General features: G+C 46.7%; 1 protein-coding gene across 1 annotated transcript in view; it reads right to left on the bottom strand.

The window, feature by feature from the left end:
- Positions 1–19,165, bottom strand: part of VILL (villin like) — a 37,156-nt gene that overhangs the window by 8,689 nt on the left and 9,302 nt on the right. Inside the window, exons 2-13 of the mRNA XM_064639177.1 lie at positions 14,700–14,781; positions 13,455–13,529; positions 11,182–11,378; positions 9,209–9,317; positions 8,775–8,885; positions 6,934–7,133; positions 6,768–6,846; positions 5,310–5,408; positions 2,920–3,073; positions 1,805–1,905; positions 1,391–1,528; positions 712–870 (exon numbers count right to left, since the gene is read on the bottom strand). Of these exons, the coding sequence (XP_064495247.1) occupies positions 712–870; positions 1,391–1,528; positions 1,805–1,905; positions 2,920–3,073; positions 5,310–5,408; positions 6,768–6,846; positions 6,934–7,133; positions 8,775–8,885; positions 9,209–9,317; positions 11,182–11,378; positions 13,455–13,529; positions 14,700–14,768 (1,491 nt within the window). The 5' untranslated portion in view covers positions 14,769–14,781. The remainder of the gene's footprint in view (positions 1–711; positions 871–1,390; positions 1,529–1,804; positions 1,906–2,919; positions 3,074–5,309; positions 5,409–6,767; positions 6,847–6,933; positions 7,134–8,774; positions 8,886–9,208; positions 9,318–11,181; positions 11,379–13,454; positions 13,530–14,699; positions 14,782–19,165) is intronic.

Genomic DNA, 19,165 nt, shown 5'->3' on the forward strand with positions numbered 1-19,165 from the left:
ATGAAACCCACATGGCAAAACTTCCACATTTCTCCCTGATTTCGGCATCTTGACCAGCTCCCATCAAGATGCTGAAACTCCATGTGAGCAGATCTTAGTTTCTGTAAAGCATTTGCCATGCAGAGTGGGCAAGGCAGCTGCACTCTGATTTCCAGCTGTGCTCAGCTTAGCTCAACACCCACCATGGAAACTGTACAGTGGGACCAGCACTGAGAGCTGAGGTAATCCCCCTCCTCCAAAGACACTTGCAGTGTCTCCACCACAGATGTCAGCAGCCACAGGAGCTAGTGAAGTGGGTTGGTAGTTAATGTGATATAATTCAGTGAGGGATAATTTGAATTGTCAAATCATGACTGTAGGATATTTTGGAGGACCCTCTCTGGATGGCACTCTCTGTAAATCACAGGGTGATTGCCTTATTCTAACTCTGCAGAGTATTTTGGGGTAGAGTTGGAAAGAACAACACGTGTCAGTGCTGGAGGTCAGGGGTGGACAGTGGAGTCTGGGTCAGTCCAGGACTGCGTTTACACAAACGGTGTTCACACTACTCAGGAAGTACTAGGAATGTTCCACCATTCCATCTGCCAGCCTGTGCAGACCTGGCAAGCTCCTTTCCTGAGTGTCAGCCCATTTTTTTCTGGATTATTTCCATTGCAGCTGCCAAGCCATCGCTGGTGCTTCCCTTTCCCCACACTCACAAAGCCACGTTACCTCGTAGATGACCAGCTTGCCCTTGAAGATGGCCAGGAAGTGTCTGGGCTCCTTGCCCATCGTCACCCGCACCTGCACAGCCTCATCCCCATATTTCTTGTCCAGCTCGATGGCATTGAGGGCACAGGCAGTGATTTCATCCACAGAGGCGTGGCGGCCCTGGGGAACAGAGAGGTGACACGTGGGATTAGAGGTGACACAACGGAACGTCTTGCCAGTTCCAAGCGTGGAATGTCAGAGTTAAAACTTCCAGATATTTAAATTTCCCTCACATTCTGGTTTTTCAGACTTTAGTATCCCATTTTTCAAGTTTCTTTCTGCATTCCACGGGAGGGAAATAATATTTAAAAAAGGAAAGCAGAGATGTTCATATACACACATTACCTCTCCCTTAAAGCCTCAGTTCCTGGAGTTGACTCCAAAGTTTGACCTGAGTATTGTAAGCCCCATAATCCTTCACTCTGACTTTGCTGGCTCTCAGCCTGAAGCCAGCCTGGGATTAGTGTCCATGCTGCCTACAAAGCACAGCTCAAGACATTTGAAATGGACAACTGATAAGCAAAGGGTACCTGAATTCTTCTGGATGCTTGGGTTGGGATTTTTCTGTGCAACTGCTTCTTTCAGCTTTAGGCTTCTATAGCAGACACAGGACAGTCCCTTCTGCTCTGGTTTGACCTACCTGCCACATGTAGAGGACATAGTGGGGCCTGCCTGATCTCAGGTAGGTGTACAGGACCAGGTAGCAATCGCCCCCGTAGAACTGCCCGTATGTCTTGGGATTCACTGGCTGCATTTGCAAGTCCTCAATCCTCCACACCTGGTAAAAGAAACATCTTGGTGAGCAGCAGCGGAGTCAAGGTGAAGACAGAGCACAACCCTGTTGCTAACAGATTCCTGAAGCTTCAGGCTATTCCCTCAGCTCCTGTCACTGGTCACCAGAGAGAAGAGATCTGTGCCCGCCCTTCCTCTTCCCCTTGTGAGGAAGCTGTAGACTGCCATGAGGTCTATCCTTAGTTTCCCCTTATCTAGGCCAAGTGATGTTTGGTAACACACTGATCATTGCACTCTCTGTCAGAAAAAGGAGCTCTCTCACCTCGATCTCCCCGGAGGCATCATCGACCATCCTCTGCTCAGCAGCCAGCTCTGGCCTGGCGTGGAGCTGAGTGGTGTCAAACTTCACCTGCTCCACCTTGGCTGTGTGCACCAGCAGAACAAAAACAAGAACCCAGTGAATGCACAATAACAGACAAACCCTCCACATCACCCTCACGCACAACTGTCATACATGCAAGAAAAAACTGGTCCAGGGTTGCAAGAAGCCACCGTTATAAACCAGTGTTGATTTTTGAATATGCAAGAGCTCACATACTCCAGTGCTGACCTGTTACAGGCTGGAATTGGCCAGATAGTGTGTTCCAGTGATGACTGGCTGGTAAAAATTAGTTGTCTCCTGACTGAAAACTGATAACTGTTCTCCAAAACTATAAATATTTTCCTCCTTTCAAAACATTGGTTTCAGAAATAAAATGCCTACATTCCTCCAGCTTGTGATAAAAGAGACAGAGTATTTATGGACAGCACAGAAAGAAACAGAGGTGGAGAGAAAAGAGAGAACTTGGAAGGGAAAAAGATTTGTGGCTCTCAAGCTGTTATTGATGGAGACGTTCAGCATCACTGTCATCTTCCCATCACTCATCAATAAGTTCCTTCTCTTTGGTATTGTTTGCTCTCTGGGGTTAATGCATTGTAATATTCACTTCAGCAGTGTGATAAATACATCGTTTACACCCCGTGTAAATACAGCATCAATCCACTGACGTCAGGAGAGTCTTGGATAGATGCCAGTGCAAATGAAATCAGAATGTTGTTCAGCAGTTCCTTACCAGGGCCGGCATTAGCCCTTCACAATGAAAACGGGGATGTCCTGCAAGTGTGAAATTTTGCGCACGATTTTCAGAGGGGAGTGACCATCTGCCAACATTTACACTTAGAATAAGTGGCAGGTTGGCTCATACAAGAAGCCTCAGCAGCTCTGAATGTCAGCTGATGAATCCTCTGCATCTGCTGCAGAAGATGGAAGACACGAGGCACGGGAAGAATGTGCACCAGATTTTCAAGATACTGAAGGCAGGAGACAGTGTGAACGATGTTCCCTCGGCTGCTGCTTAGCACAGGTAGGAAAGACAAATGCAGGACCAATGTGCTCACCAATTTTTCCAGTAGTGTAGACTTTTCCCAGCCCCTGTGTTTCGTTCTTTTCCGTCCACCTCTGGAAGAGCTGTTTGAACATGGCTGACTCCGCCCCGTCATTGATCACTTCCACATTGGTGGATGAAGGATAGCCTTTGGCTTGGATAAAACCCTGGTGGGGATGAGAAAGGTCATCAGTGGGGACACAGCAAGCTTTTTACAGACATGAGAAGAGGGATGTGGACCCAAACCAGCCTGAAGAGGGAATGTCCCTCACTGAACACAGTGGTTTGACCAAGGGCAGGATTCACCCCAAAACTTGCATTCAGAGTTGCAAACAGAGGTGACTGCAAGCTCTCACTGTAGTATCCATGTTTATTTCTGTCTTTAGAGCACTGAACCCTACCCCTACAGCCTGACCACTTGGATCACATCCTAAAATTAATCTCTACACGGCACCTTAGTCTTGAAGAAAATCTCACTCAATGGGTGTAATGGAAAGCCTCCTCCTCTGTCTCAGACAGCTCCGTAGATGGCTTCTGGTGATGGATCTGGGAGTGGAGGGGAAGGAGCAGTGATGGCGTGTACCCATGATCCAAGAGCCTAGTTCAGTTCTTTGCTTTTCTCCAAACTTTTTGTCCCTCTCCAGGATGATAGGTACATGACAGAGAGCATGCATGCCAAGGGAGAGAAGGGATGGAAGCAGCTCAGCACCCCAGAGGTGTGTTCTGAAGGGACTAAACACTCAAAAATCTTTTTTCTTATTTTTTTTTCCCCCTAAACCCACATTATTTCTTTGCAATAGTGCTACTACTGAGTTAAAAGACCACTTCAACAGAGGTGCTTGATACAAGAAGACACAAGAGAAGGAAGAAAATTGTCTGTGTTCTGTCACAATGCCAAAATCCTTGTTCAGTTTTGGGAACTGCTCTTGTGTTTATCTCAGCAGGCTCTAGGATGACCAAACGTGCAGTGCTGACAGCCGTGGTTCAGGGAAGGAGCCTGACTGTGGCTTTCTGAGCATTCATCTTCTGCTGTAAATACTGCAGCCACGCACTACCCCCAGGGAAAAGCAGAGCAGATGGTCCTCCCAGCCCTCCCACCTGCCACACTGAGAGAGAGAGATATCTTTTGTTCTGTGTGTGTAGCTCAGGGCCAGAGTTTGCAGAGCTCATTGCCTACTAAAAAGGGCTTGAGTTAAGGAGCACAGAGGACAGTGAAACAAGTCCTGAGGCAAAGTTTTTTTTAAGCTTTTCTTCTCTGAGGCAATAGGTGCAACCTGTATTGAAGCTGGGTGTCTCCAGGTAGGACCTTATTGAATGTGGAACCATGAGGTTCAGTATCTCCTGGTTAGATCTCATTTAAGATGAAGCCATTTATGGTCTTACCATAAGTAAACAGATAATCAAAAGCTAAGTTTCTTTGTAGCCTTCACTTCAACATGCCAACTTGTAAAAAAATACCAAATGTCTTACTTGCTCAGGCTCCCTCAAGGCTATTTTTTTCTGAGAGGAGGAGTTGAGGCATGATCTGCCAGAAAATAACCACATGGCAGCTCATCTGGAGGAGCCAGGGTGCTAGGCTGGTGTGTTCTGCCCTGTCATGAGCCCTGGTCTTGCCTCAGGTTGACCAATCTGAATTACCAGCTGCTAATAGCAGATCTCTCTCTACCCAGTGGAAGAGCCCCATATCACCTCCAAATTCACACACAGAACCTGGGCCCAGCCCCACTAGTGCTGTGGAATAGTTGTTAGCTGTAATGGAATTGCAGATGAGGCCTATACATAAAAGGTCTGGCTTTTCCAGAGACTCCAAGTAAGGGAGTTCCCCAATGACTTGCCCAAGGCACTACTCTTGGTTGGAACACAGGAGATGCCTTCTGGGGTCAGAGCAGTGTTCTGTGCTGCCTGGGACAGTGGCACTAGGAAATGCTGTTCAGAGAGCAAACATGAGCTTAGTGGCTCATGTCCTCCAGTGTGACCCCTTCTCTCTCCCCAGCATCCACAATATTGGGCCATGGATCTCAGAGAGGATATAAGAACCCCTTTAATATCTTTCCATGCACTTTTTGACCATGAATTCTGACTGATATTCTCTGACTCCACCATCTCTTGAATCAACAAATTCCAGAAGTTCACTATTTACCACGCAACAAAGTATTCTCTTCAATACTTTTTTTCTTTAACCAATTTCTTCCTAGTTTTAGTGTCAGGTTTTAGTCCTAGCACAATTTGATGACTAACAATCTTGTGTTTGCGTCATCATGCCTCCCTTAGACACATAAATTCTGCCTCTGTTATTACACAGGCCAGCTCCCCAAGACCTACACTTAATTGTAATTAGTGGCCAGATCCAGATCAGCACATAATAACCTCCCACGACATTGTTTGCACAGTATTACAACTCACCACAGCTCGGGTGAAGGCTGCTTTTTTCTCTTCTGGGCTGGAGGCTTTTCCTCTCCAGACGTAAATTTTGAAACCACCTTGGTCTAAAATGTAGCAGTCCTGAGGTGAAACGTGAAAAACAGGAAACAGAAAAAAACAGACGTGAAAAGCTCTGCACAGGCAAAGGTCATAATTTGTAACCTGCTCAGGCTGGATCCTTCTTGAAGATTTGGGTTAGATGCAGATCTGGCTCATTTCCCTGCCTTGCAGAGCCCTAACCCTGGTGCAACCATTAGCAGAGGTAACAGAGGATGGATTTGTTGTGGTTCATAAATGGACTACAGCTACCACCAACCCCACAGGGCAGGGGTTCACAGGTACACTGACTTTGCAAGCACACCTGACCCAGATGACTTCTAATTGTAATGAGTTAAAATATGTATTTTTTTTTAGGCGTTGCTCCAAGCTGGCTATAACTGTCTCACAGGTGATGTTCTCAGACCAACAGAAACACCAGCCCTAAAAGGGAGCAGCAGGAGAAGTGCATGCTGAAATATCACCCTCAGCCTGCTGTGCTTCAGCACTGCTGCTGGTGGTGCTTGTTTATGCCAAATCTGCTACTAAAGGAGCAGGAAAAGTCCAGTAAACCTCTTCTGCTTGACTATTTTGTGTCCCTGATCTGGAGCCAAAAGTGTTGCATTGCTGTGAAGGCAGCAGAATCCCAAACCCAAAGGGGATGAGATGTCTGCTGAGCAGCCCATCTGCAGAGTGCTGGTGCTCCAAACAAGCTGCGTGACCAAAGGCTTCTCATTTTTCAGACTGAACTTTGAAAAGAAAAACGAAGGGTCCGTATGTCTGCAAAGGGAGACTGAGATTTAACAAGGCTGACACCAGGGGGAATGAGGGAGGGGGAACCTCGCAGCACAATCATGTTTTGGAATAAGCTGGTTTGCACTGCAGAGAATTAAGGGTGAGCAGTTCTGTACCAAATTTTAGTCAGAATGAAAGTCTCTGTCTTCTGAAAGCGTTTGCACAGAGGGTCTGTAAGGAATCTCCTTCCAGGGTGGGTGACTGACACCAGCCACTTGCTACAGCAGGAAAACATATCTCCCTGGTTTTCTAAGCAGAGTATTTATTTGCTCTGGATTCAGCAGAGGGAAGGCTATCCCTGAACATCAGGTATTAAGAAGCTTTAATTCCCTCTGGAATTTACTCCTGGTAGGCAGCTCTCCTTCACTCTGATTACCAAGCCAATATAATCCTTGGCTGAGAGCACCAATTTGCCATCTCCGGTTGGAACAGCTCCAATGCACCACCTATCTCTGGCTGCTGAGCTGTCCTAATGATGTCCCTGAGTGGGGCTGAGCTGTTCTAATGATGGAAGGAAACAGGGTATCCCATTGAAACAGGTGCTCAGCTGAAAACAAAGCAGGCCACAGCATCCTTTTCCCTCTGTAAAAGCCTCTGGCTTTCTCTCACCTCGTGCTGGAGCAGATCCTGTGTCAGGGGCCGGGTGGCGATCTCCTGTACCACCAGGTCATTGTCCTTCTCATAGACGCTGAAAGACACAGTCACCGAGCAGAGTCAGCCTTCACAGTGCTCGCTGTGAGGAAGGAAAGGGTTTGGGGCACATCCCTGGACTTACTGGTAGAGCCGGACGTTCGCTTTCTGCAGCTCATCCGCCTTCGTGTCCGGGATGGCATCTCGGAGCTCCCCACGCCTCTCTCCCAGCACCATCCTCATGATCTGCATCAGGTCTGGGGAGTCCTTCTCGTTGTCAATGATGCCAATCTGAGCACGGCCGCCCCTCTCGCTGTCCCTGATGCTGCGAGCCAGCGCCAGACCCTGCACACGGATCAGAGGGGTAAGTCCTGACACAGACAACAAACTCACTGCCCCAGACCTGGAGCAAAGACTGAGCCCAAGCCACATCACCACAGCTCTCTGAAGCTTCTAGTGCCCTCCAAATTTAGCTATTAAGAAAGCAGATGTGTCTGTAGTGTCTGATTATTAACTAACTCTTAGGAAAATATTGCTTATTATAGTTGCTAGATGTTGCTCCCGCAGGGCACAGGCGTGTGGGAGCCACAGCAGGTGTTGCCTGTGTGTGTGACTGTACATCAGCAGGTCCAATGGTCTTGTGGGATGGTCTGGGAGAGAGATGCACACACATGCTGAGGACAGTGAGGCAGGATGCTGCAGAGCTGCAGGACCCTGGGTGCCCCGCAGTGACATTTTACATTTAAATGCTTCAAGTGTTCAAAAAACGCGGATGTCTTCTGTGAAAAAAGCAGCGTGAAATGTCAAGCAACTAATTAGGCTGAAATCCCCATTTTCCATTATATTATTTTTTTCCCCCACGACTCTTACTGCAACAGCTTTGAAAGGTGCCTCTGTTTATTAGACATAGGAAATCACCTGCTTGTGGCCTGAGATGAACCCAGTGGCCATCCCTCTACCTGCTCCCCCTCCTCTGTTCAGCGTTGCTTTATCTCTTCTACATTACCCACAGGATCTTCTCTTTTAGCCACGGAGCCCTGAAAAACCACATTCCCTGTGAAGCTTCCCCCTCTCTTAGCTCATCAGGGGACACCACGTGCAGAGCAGACCCACCTGCCTTTAAATGTTATAATGACAAGCTATGAGTTTGGCCACCAGCCTTGCTGATAGCCCACTGATATATCTTGCTGTGTTACATCTCTGTATCTTGGTTCCTCCATCAGTAAAATAAGGATAATGATCCCTTTGCAAAGTGCCTCAAGAGCTATGGATCTGACCTATGAGCACCTGGGTTATGTATTCCTACTTGTCTCATACTGACCAAGCTGGAATTCCCTGTGATGCTGTAAACAAAAAATTAAAACTAATCTGCCCTGGGGGTAGTCATTGCAGCTAAACCTGCTGGTGTTGCTGACTTTCTAATCCTACAGCATGCAAACTATAGGGCACAGAGGGATGGAAATAGACCTCCCCAGAGGCACCTGGATGACTTTCCGGGGAGAGAGCTAATGATGGGCCCACAACTGCCTGTGAAACCAAGCTGAGGTCTGAACCAGAAGAAAGCACTTCCATGGGCCTCTAAAATGAGCAGATGAGGAAGTAGAAGTTTTATCATTATTTTCTCTGTTCATAGAATCATAGAATCAACCAGGTTGGAAAAGACCTCTGAGATCATCAGGTTCAATCCTTGATCCAACCCCACCGTGATTACCAGACCATGGCACATCCAGTCTCATTTTAAAAACCTCCAGGTGTGGTGAATCCACCACCTCCCTGGGCAGCCCATTCCAATGTCTGATTACTCTCTCTGTAAAAAATTTCTTCCTAATATCCAGTAATTTTCTTCCTAATATCCAATCACCTCAGTGCTGCTGCTCTTAGTAAGATTTTCACTGCGCAAACACTGAGCATTTTTTCCCTATTTTTTTTCTCTCCTGGCATTGAAAAATACCACCAGTAAACTAAGTGGCTTTGGCCTGTACTCACCCTGGATTTCTCAGCAATGCTGCAGCTGGGTCCATTCCACTGAATCAGCACTTTCCCAAGGTCCAGCAAGAAAACATCGCCCTTATTGAAACTGTCCCAGGAAAGCGCTACCTGTCACGAGGAAATGAAACCATTTGGCAAGCTGAGGAGGACAAGAGCTGCAGGTGACAAATCACAGCCATTGCAAACCTGTCCCTGGGATGTAAGAACAGGTTTGCAATGACAGGCTCATCCTTCTGCTGCTCAGCTACTGGCTGAGCCCAATGGCTTCTCTCATGTAATACCAAACCCCTGGGTGAGGTCTTGAAAACTATCCTGGAGTAGAAGTCCTGGGGCAGGGATGAGATATCCAGCAGGAAAACCTGGCTGAAGATGGGTGTAGGAGGAGAGGCAAGGAGAAATGATCCATAAGAAGAGAAGGGTTTTCTTCTTACCTCTGTGGCTGACACGTGCTTCTTCCCCTTGACATGGAGAAGGCGCTTGATGTTGTACATGTTGGTCTCCACATGCTTAAATCCTGAAGCCACTCCTCCCTTCTTGTAGCTGTTTTGTACCAGAGAATAAAGAGTTAGAGCTGGTTAGAAAATACCTTCCCCTCTGTCCTCTCAGAACATCCCAAGCTTTTGGTGACAACTAAAAAATCTAGAGCAAAAATAACCTCAAAGTCCTAAAAAATGAACTGTGAAATGCTGTGTGGTCAGACCATGACTTCTCACAGTGTCCATCTGCCTCTTATCGGTCCTGTGTTGCTGCTCTGCATGGAATTATAGACTCATAGAATTGTTTGGACTGGACAAGACTTCTAAGATCATTGATTCCAACCAGTAAACATCCTGGGAGAAGATCAACAGGTAGGTGAAGGCTGGCAGTGGTAGCATAACACAACCAAACTGAAAATCCTATTGAAACCATGGCAGTGGCAACTCAAAATTGAAATATTCCATAAACTTTTGATTAAAATATGAAGCAGACTTTGCAGAAAACAAACTTTCTGTTAATATTTGGTTTTCTCCAAAATAGTTATTCTATTAAAAGTAACTTAGATAGGAAACTGTTGCCATAAGCAGAACAAAATATTAAACAGGTACAGGGCTCTGTCTTTCTCTCAGGCTTTATCCCCCAAATTCTTTCTTCCATCTTTGAACACACACCTTGCAACAGCCACTGTTAGCACTGTATCACATCACTGCATGATGCCATCCCCTCCCTTCTGTGCAACTTTCACACCTTGAGAGGACACAACTCCCCAGGGAAGTCCCAGAGCCTTTATAATGGATTTTGGGCAAGTCTAACCCACTTCCACATATGCTAGACCCTTTTAGAAAACAGATCCATTGTTCATACTAGAGTAATAATTGACATGATGTCATTGCCATTTATGGGAGAAAAAGAGACAATTGCTGTTTAAAGTTTTTGCCATGTAGGTAATATATGTATTTTATCACAGCTTGGGAGAGACTGGCAAATATGGTCAGCCAGTGAGTGATTCACAGCACTTTAGACTTGTTTAAGATATCCACAGAAGGATGCTCTGGTTATTAGTCCACCTGCCAAGATGTGGAAAGAGAAGAGCTTGCTTTAATTTCTCATTCTGCCTCAGACTTCCTGGTTGACCATAGGGATGTGGTTTAGACCAAGATGAAGTCCAAATTATAATTATTTCAGAGGCAGACAGGTTTCCAAATAGACTGTTTATGAAGGTCTGAATTTCAGTCCTTCATGGTTCCTTACTCATCCCTAGACAAGGTTAAAAGCACTTTTCTGTCTCAGAAAAGTTCTGAGGAAACTCATGAGAGGTTGTAGAAATGCACAAAGCAGAGGTATCTCAAAAGCCAGACTGGGATGGAGGTATTGACTCAGGACGGGTTTTCATCTCAATTTTTTTTCAGCTGTTTAAAATCAAGGCACTTAGGCTGTTTATTGCCAAAGAAGACCCTTCTGGAGGAGAGCTATTGGAGTTCTTCGAACAACCCCAGCATGAACAAAGACCACAAGATTAGATTCTTTTAGATGACAGAAGTTCAGAGTCAAACTTTCCTTCCACTGCAGGAGTATTACGCCCAGTATGAGCCAAATCAGCACTTCACTTCAAGGTGGATATTAGTCTGAAGTGCCCTGAATGGGCACTTTAATCCAAAATGCGAGGAGGAGAGGAAGGAAGACCCCGGGGTGAACAAGAGGGAGGTTAAGATGCAATTACTGAAAATATCTGGGAAAATGACCAGTAGAGACATGATTCCAGACTCAATGTTACAAACAATTGTTTGAAAACGGGAAACTTTTGTTCTGAATTTTAACCAGCTTCGGTGCGAATACCCTTTTATTCAGGTTTTTCTGAAATGCTGATGTCTCTGAGATGTAGAAAAGCCACAACCCACCTCGTTGCAGGGTATTTTGAGCTACTCACATGATGCCATTGCGGAAATAGCTCTGGAAGGTCTCAGACTCATGTCCCTGGACCTCCCGGTGCTGCACAGGGCTCCCCCCGAGCGCGTTGTCCAGCTGGGTGACGTACACGGCTGCAGCCCCCTGCTCATCCTGGGAGGAATCCTTCCCAATCCAGTAATGCAAATCCACAGCGGTGCCACGAGAGGTTCTTTTGGTCTGGGAGAGGTGGGAAAGACAAGTCAGGATGAACTCACAGTCCACATATGTGTGTCTCAAATACCACTGACCAGGGAGACCTGACAGAACCAAGTGACCACAGAGCTCTTTCCTACTTGTGCCCTTCTCCTGGGTAAGGGGAGAGAGGATGGAGCCTCAGATATTCCCTGGGAGCTCAGCCTGGAGCTCTCCTTAATTAGAAGAGCATTTATGGATTTTGGGTGCATATTGAACCAAAGGATGTTTTTGTCTGATATTCTTTCATAGCTCTTTATCGTGGAAAACCGAGGACATGTGCAATTACAAAAATTAATGCGTTCAACCTGTCCCACTTTTGTGGAGTTTTATACTAAAACTTAGAGCAGATTCTTCTCATGGATCACCTTTTGAAATGTAATGCACACTCCTATTTATTTGCCTGGAGATACTACCCTTTCTTTCCTGTTGTCTTTCTCGTGTATCACACGACGTAGTAACACAAATTGCATCGGAATTCCTGCTGACTTGCAAAACAGACATAACTCCAAACGAAGCTGGGCTGGTGTGTGCATGCTGAGATTCATCTTATTACAGAAAAACCCAACAGCCTAGAAAAAGGAGGCAAGGGGGCTGAGGAACAGGTGTGCTTAGTGTTACATGAGCTGTGCCAGTTATTTTTCAGCGCCTACTGTGTTAAACCCCATCGTGGACGCCTGGGAAAGGCAATAAAAGCTCATTTTGTAAGCTGGATTTGACACCGAGTTCTGTTTATTTGCTTTGTGCACACAGTGAAACACAGCAGAAGAACTTAAATAAAATACAGCTCAGTTCCTCAGGCACAGATAATTAATTTGCGGAAAAATTGCTCCGTTCAATACATTGCTATTGAAGACGATCAAAGTCCCATTGTCCCGAGGACAACCCTTATTTGGAGAGACTCCAGTGAAGAAGCAGAATTCACAGATGACTATTTTTACCTTCCTGTCTTCAGGGGCAAAGGAGGGTATTGGGCTAATTAAGGGCTCTTCTACCTGGGAAAGCTGTTGCTACAGAAGCTGAGCCTGTGAGCATCAAAATCCATATTTATACTGACAGCTCCTTGCAAGGACACCCATATCCTGCTCTAAGCATGTCTTTGGGTGGCTGCAACCAAATCGATTTAGCACTCAAAAGGTATCATAAAGGCATGTGCACGGTGAATTTGAGCAGGAGATCATCCTGTGGTGCCATCCCAGCCTGACATACGGCAGATGTGCACTTGGTTATTGTGGGATAGTGGAGGCGTTGCTGTCTCTTCACTGACAGGGGATGTTTGCAGGAGGGACACTCAGACCCAGGAAGTGGGAAATGCTTCTGGTTTCCACCATGTGGATGTTTTTTTGATACAATGGGATCTGGATTGCTCTGTGCAGATGAAGAGATTTGGAAGGAATCCTAGGAGGTGGGTGTAACACATCATCCTCCCACCGAACTTCAGGAACACAAGGCAGTTTGCACAGCCCACAGAGCAGGGCTGGTTCTCAGAAATCCCTCATGCTTCTGCCTAACCTGGGTTCAGCTGGTTGCAAGCAGGTCTGGACCAAATTTGGGTGGGACTGATGACATGTCCTAATGGGGACATGAGAAGGGCTGTAGAGCTTCTCTGCTGCTTACATGACACACGACATGGAACACCTTCATATCTCACATCACCTGCTGAAAATGAGACCCTCCAGCTGGCCACCTCTCACATCCCCAGAAGACTCCCATAAACCATGCAAATGTGGGCCTTGATTCAGTTTGCCAGGAATGCACTGGCCATTCTTCCATGCCTGGGCATGACTGAGTTGATTAGAAGATAAACACTTTTAATGAACTGTTAAGTTAATGGTTCCCCCGGACTTCTGGTTTACTAAACAGACAATGTTGTTGCAACAGCCACGTTCAGTTCATATCCATGATTAGATGGTGAACACACACTTTAACCCACAGTGCACAACCACTTTAACCCACAGTGCTTTTGCCATCAGAGGGGGTACCTAGGAACCAAGTCAGAGCTAAAGAAAAAGGGTTGGACCAGCTGCCTAACACAGACCAGTGTTTGCTAGTCTTACTTACATGCAGAATGATGTAACAGTCTCCTTCAAAAAAGGTCCCATAAGCCTTTTCAGGTACAGGAACCATCTTCATATTCTGTAAGGAAATCAGTGTTTGGGTCATTGCTGGAACTTCAGGGCCAGAAGGTGATGTGTGTGAAACAGGACAAGGGAGGTGCCCAAAACACTCAGGTGACAATCAGGGTTTGGAGAAGGATGAACCAGCAGCGCTGAGGAAAGGCAGAATTGAGGACACTGATGTGCCCCTCACCCCTCCAGACCCTAATTGCACACTTCCTCTGGCTCAAGTGCATAATTATCCAGCCATGCCTGCCCAGCACAGGTGCCTGGATGTGCCACCCACTAGTCCACACTCAGCTCCTGGGCTGGAACTGGCCCTGTGGTTCCCTGAAATTAGAGATATGCATTCTTCTGGTGTCCTGACTTGTTTCCCAGCATACCAGCTTGACCCTTGCAAACCCACATGGCTCTAATTACAGATCCTCTGGAAAGCACCTTAGTGCAGCGCTTTGGAGAGAAATGGAAAGGCAAAGATTGTGATATTTGGAACACAGTTGGAACTCTCATTTTGAAATGTGTGTTGGATCCCCTTCCCACTGTTCCCCTGAGTGGACTTTGCACCTCAGTCTATACCCACTCTCATTGCAGGTTAATGATTCCAATGTTCTTGGTGAATTGGGCCAGAGAGAGGCAGAATTGAGCACAGCCCAGCTCCAATCCAAAATCAAACACCTCCACAAGCAGAAGGTGAACTCAGAGGTTGCAGGATTTCTCCTTGCAGTGACCCGGAGTAAGGAAGACAAGAATGAAGTAAAAAGAGGCACCATGGAATGCCTTTGTCACAAAAATAAGTGTCTTCCCCGTGGCAGCTGCTGGTATTAACTAAGGCTACCTACGGATAACCCATCTTCTTGGCGAAACAGGGAATTTCTGGTGTGCTAAAGCAGTCTTGCATTGGTTCCCGAAAGAAGCAAGAAAAGCCTCTGGTGCTGGAGGAAGAGTTTCAGTCCCACCACATTCCCGTTTCCTTAGTCAATGTTATCATCCCCGTTTTACAGAGCAGGAAACCAAAACAATAACATGTGGAAAGTTTCATCGGGAGACATTGGGTCTTCTATTTCCTGCTGTATCTTATCTGTAAGACCCTCTTTTCCCACACAGATTACTTCAAGAATACCTCTTCCATAAAACACCCCCCCCCCCCAGACATGCAGAGGACATGTGCCATCACTGCCTCTTGTCATACCTCTATGCCCCATATCTGCAGTCCCAGCTTCCTCTCGATGGTTGGGAGATTTGTGTCACCGTCTGTCATCCTGTGGCCTGAGCTGGAAGGCAAAGGAAGAAGAAAAACCAAAATAACCATATAATTGGATACAGCAGTAGGTGTGCTGGTCAGCTGGGCTCCTCTGACTCACTGGAGGTTTAATACAGATCACTCACACCTCGATGTGTCTTTTTCTCTCTGATGACTATCAACAGTTAAGTGGGATGAACCCCCATTCCCAGGCTATCCATGCTCATGGGGGGCCCAGCAAAGATTGGATAGGATGCTGCCGTTTTGGTGGGGGATTATTTTCCTCCAATGTGAATAGGCAGAAAGGATTCACCAGAGTGCTGGACTTGACCTCAATACTGCTTTGTTCCCACCATGCATGAGGGATGGTGGTGTGGCAGGATAGTCCACCCTGGACAGACCTAAAATCCAATAGTGCATACTATGCAAGCCATCATGCAGGCCATCATGCAAGCTACCACGCAAGTTCAGCTGCTGGCACCAGGCCCAGGTCACTGTCTTGGTGTTAAATTATGCTAAGACCATCCTGATTCACCAGACTTAGAATACACATCCTTTTTTGAAACAAGATGTGACAGATAAGCGAGTCTGCGAGCTTGTAAATCTGTGACTACCAGTCCATCATCACAACTATAAAACTTCCATATAGCAGATTCTTCCACATACTTCCTTGAAGTGTGGAGCCTCTCCTGTGAAGCAGGGCCACCACTTCATGGTTACTCCCCAGGGGTTAAGAGAAAGAGAGAAATCTGCCCGCTATCCCATATGGTGAGTTATATCAATCTCTACTTAATGATTGGTTCTTTTGCTAGCTTCGATACAATTGCTTTAATACAATTGTTTTACAGTGCACTATATTACTTTGTTATATAACACTTTACTAGTAGATTTTGAGGTTTTGTTTTTTTTTTTGCTTTCACACTGCATAGTAAATAATTCTGATTAGGATCTTTTGTCTGTTCACCTGTTTGTTAATTTGTCATAATAAATAATTCATTTATATAAATCAATTTCTGTTTTGCCTTCACTAAAACCTGTGGGACAAAGCGGTTTAATCACACCTCTATAATTCCTTTAAATTTAAACTGTTAGCGCAGTCTGGGGCTAAGATGGGATTCAGCTGGACCTAAACCCTTCCCTGAGAAGGAGTTTAGAAAGCAAGGGAATCCTTTCTGCACCTCGAGACTCACTGGCAAGGCTCTGCTTTTTAAAACTTTGTCTAAGCCTTCCCTTCTCCTGTGACAGGAGGAGACAACAGTGGCCCTCCAGGAGACCTCCTGGACCAGTGGCTGGAGGTCAGGGCAGGTTCCTGGCCCTGGGGCACTGGGAGTCCAGGGAATGTAACCTTTCTTCTTCAGGACGAGATTCAGGTCTACATTAAGACAGGTATCTCAGGTATCTCAGGTATCTCAGGGCAGGGCACCAGGCCCTCAGCTCCATGAAGGTCAGTGGAGACACAGCCAGCACAGTCAGCAGAGCACATGGAGTGAGTGACCCAGTCTGTGACCTAGATGTCTATTTTACAGGTAGCTCTGCAGATTCCTAAGCTCTGCTGCCAGTATGGGGAAGAGGTAGGTTTCAGGTTGCCCACACAAGGGTGTCTGGGAACATTTGAGATGGTTTTGGTGCCTCTCTCGTGGGTGGAGGTCTCCCATCCATCCTCATATCTTCCAGCAGAGAAAAGAGGACCACCCTTAGCTATGCCCCCTGTTCCTACTGCTGAGCTTTTGCTCAAGAAACAACTTCTGAGCCCAGCTTGTTTACACAGCAACCTCCTGAAGCAAATCAAATCCCAAACCAATGTACATGAAGACATGGAGTTGTATCCTAACAGAGCTGGCTGTCCCACAGGGCATGGCCAGTGCCCCCCGAGCAGCTCAGCTCTGCTGCAGCAGCCACGGGACAGGCTGTGTTTGCATAAGGGCAAGACCCATATCAGCCTTTCCCTTGTGAGTCAATCCTGCTCACAAATCAAGGCCCAGCCTCGAGAGAACACACGGCTCACTGATCCCTGTGCCTTGCATTCATTTGTCAGTGCCCTCCCTCGACTTGCATTTGCTCATGACAGACTGAACGATTGTGCTGTGTTAAAAACAAAAACAACAACTCGATTGACTGCGTTTTCTGCTCTGTCCTGGGATGAAAAGGCTGCACTGACTGTGGGCCATGGCCTCTCCTGCTCTCCTCTGCTCTTCTGTAGGAAGCTACCCACAAGAGGGAACAGAGCTATCCGTGGCTGCCCAATGTGGCACAGCCACTGAGCCACGGTGAGATGGAAGATAAAGGAAGCTATTGCACAAAGCCACGGAAGCTGCTTCTTCCGAAGGAGGGAAAGGACAGAGACAGATGGTCCCCTGCCAGAAGGCACGTTTATTGTTTGTTTTACAAGGGAAGGGAGAGATGTGCTGCACTTGGCACCATAAGCCATAAGCAGTGTTGGCTGTCCCAAAGAGTTTGCACACTAAGCAAGAGCACAAAAATTGCTGTTCTATGTAGGAACATTGGTCCATCCAGATCTTCCACAGCCCAGAGCTGCCAGATCCTGGCTCCTTGCACAGGCAGTAGGGAGATGCAGGTATTTCTAGGGATGTTTTGAGCACAGCCCCAACACCTCTCTGTTAACTGAGCAGGGAGCCACAGTCTGGCAGCACTGGTAGCAGGAGTCAGATGTGCTCACTCCTTCCTGAACACAGATAGATCTGTAGGACTTTTGAAGACTGAATCTGTGTAGCCTTGTGTCCCTAGCAGGGGCACATTCAGCAACTTTCATCTCCCTCTCAGGTCCTCCAGATACCTTCCAGGCAAGAAAACAAATAGCAAGGACAAAAAAAGACATTTTTTGCCTCAGTTCCCAGAAAGGTAATTGAGACCCACACAGATTACACATCAGATCCAGGAAGATATTTCAGTGTCCACAGAGGAGATGAGATATACAGTGTTCTGGATGGCATCCTGACTCACCTACTGTGGAGTCCAGGGCTATCAGAACTGAAGCCAGAAACATGATCTCAGTTCAGACCCTTAACCAAAAGACCTCTCCTTTCTTTTAATGTTGCATTCAAAAGGTCCCTATCAAAGAAAAACCCAAGTGAAGCCTCCTTCCCTCAGCTATCTTTTTAATTTATTTAGGGTTTTTCCTTCCAGCGTCAAAACAGGCAGAACCTGAAAACAAAGCCAGTGAAGAAGACGTTTACACTTGAGGGAGTGAAGTTTTTTAGCCACACCGACACTGCTCCCTGTGGAAGGAGCAGGCGTCCTGCTTGGGAACAGCGCAGGAAAGCGGCAGCTGGCCAGCTGTGAGACACAGCTGGATATCCCTGCTTCCCCCAGCACCCCAGCCTCTCCTGGAAAAGTTAACCCGGAGGATGCTGGGATTCCTCTGACTACAGGCAGCTGTGTTGGACAAAACCCTCTGAAAAGCAGCCAACAGGTTCCCAATCAAACCCATCTGACTCAAAACGGGGACCTTGGATCTCCCCGGCTCCTGGGGCTCCTTTCTCCATCTCAGACTTGCCCATTAGTGTTGGTCCTCACTTTTCTGGGAAATGCTGTCCCTCCCTTCCTCCTTAGCAATTTAGCTGGGGGAGTGTGAATCACAGTCAAGGTTGGCTGTTTCTTTGGACTTTCCAGCTTCTTTCGGCCGGTGGCCAAGTCAGAAATAATAGGAATATGACTTATATAATCAAGCAGCTCATTTCATTAATGATTTAATGTGTGGGTTTTTAATCAGATGATCCCATAATTCAACTCCTGTCCAGACATAAAATCCAGTATTAATGGAGTGAAAACTTCCCATCTGTTCTAAAACCAGGAAGGGCAGAAACTTTTCTAATTTAAAAAGAGAAAAGTAAAAAAGGGGCTGTTAAGAGGTTTGGAAGGTTCACTGTCTGGGGCAGTTCTTGCCTCAGTCAAACCAGTTTTGCCCAGCACTAGGTGAAATGCAATTTGGCGAGAAGTGTGAGTCAACCACCTCTGGGGCAGGAATTCACAGGGGAAAATAACTGGTTATGGGGATGGACATTTGCTTCCTTGTACACAGCTTCACCTGTGAAGGGAGGAGAGGCACGTGTAGTTCACCTCTTTGCCTCTGCATTAGTGACACTCAGCTACACCATTTCCACCTCCAGGACCAGCTGTCCTACTGCCACCATTTCCAGGGACTCTCTCCAAGGAAAGAGGAGAAAAGTTCACACCATGAAGGTCGGCTGATAGGTGGCCACTGTGTAGCAAAGGCAACTTCTGGCTTGCAGCTGATCTGCTGGGTCATCACCCCTTGGTTAAGATGCTACAAATTAAGCTGCAAAGAACAAATGCTGCTGTTGACTGAGGGCAGAGGACTTGAAAACAGAACATCAGTGGCTGGCCTCTTGACTGGATGCTACTGTCAGGACAACCTGGAGCCTCCAGAGCTAAAA

This window comes from Pseudopipra pipra, chromosome 1, assembly GCF_036250125.1.
Source record: "Pseudopipra pipra isolate bDixPip1 chromosome 1, bDixPip1.hap1, whole genome shotgun sequence".
Taxonomy (NCBI): Eukaryota; Metazoa; Chordata; class Aves; order Passeriformes; family Pipridae; genus Pseudopipra; species Pseudopipra pipra.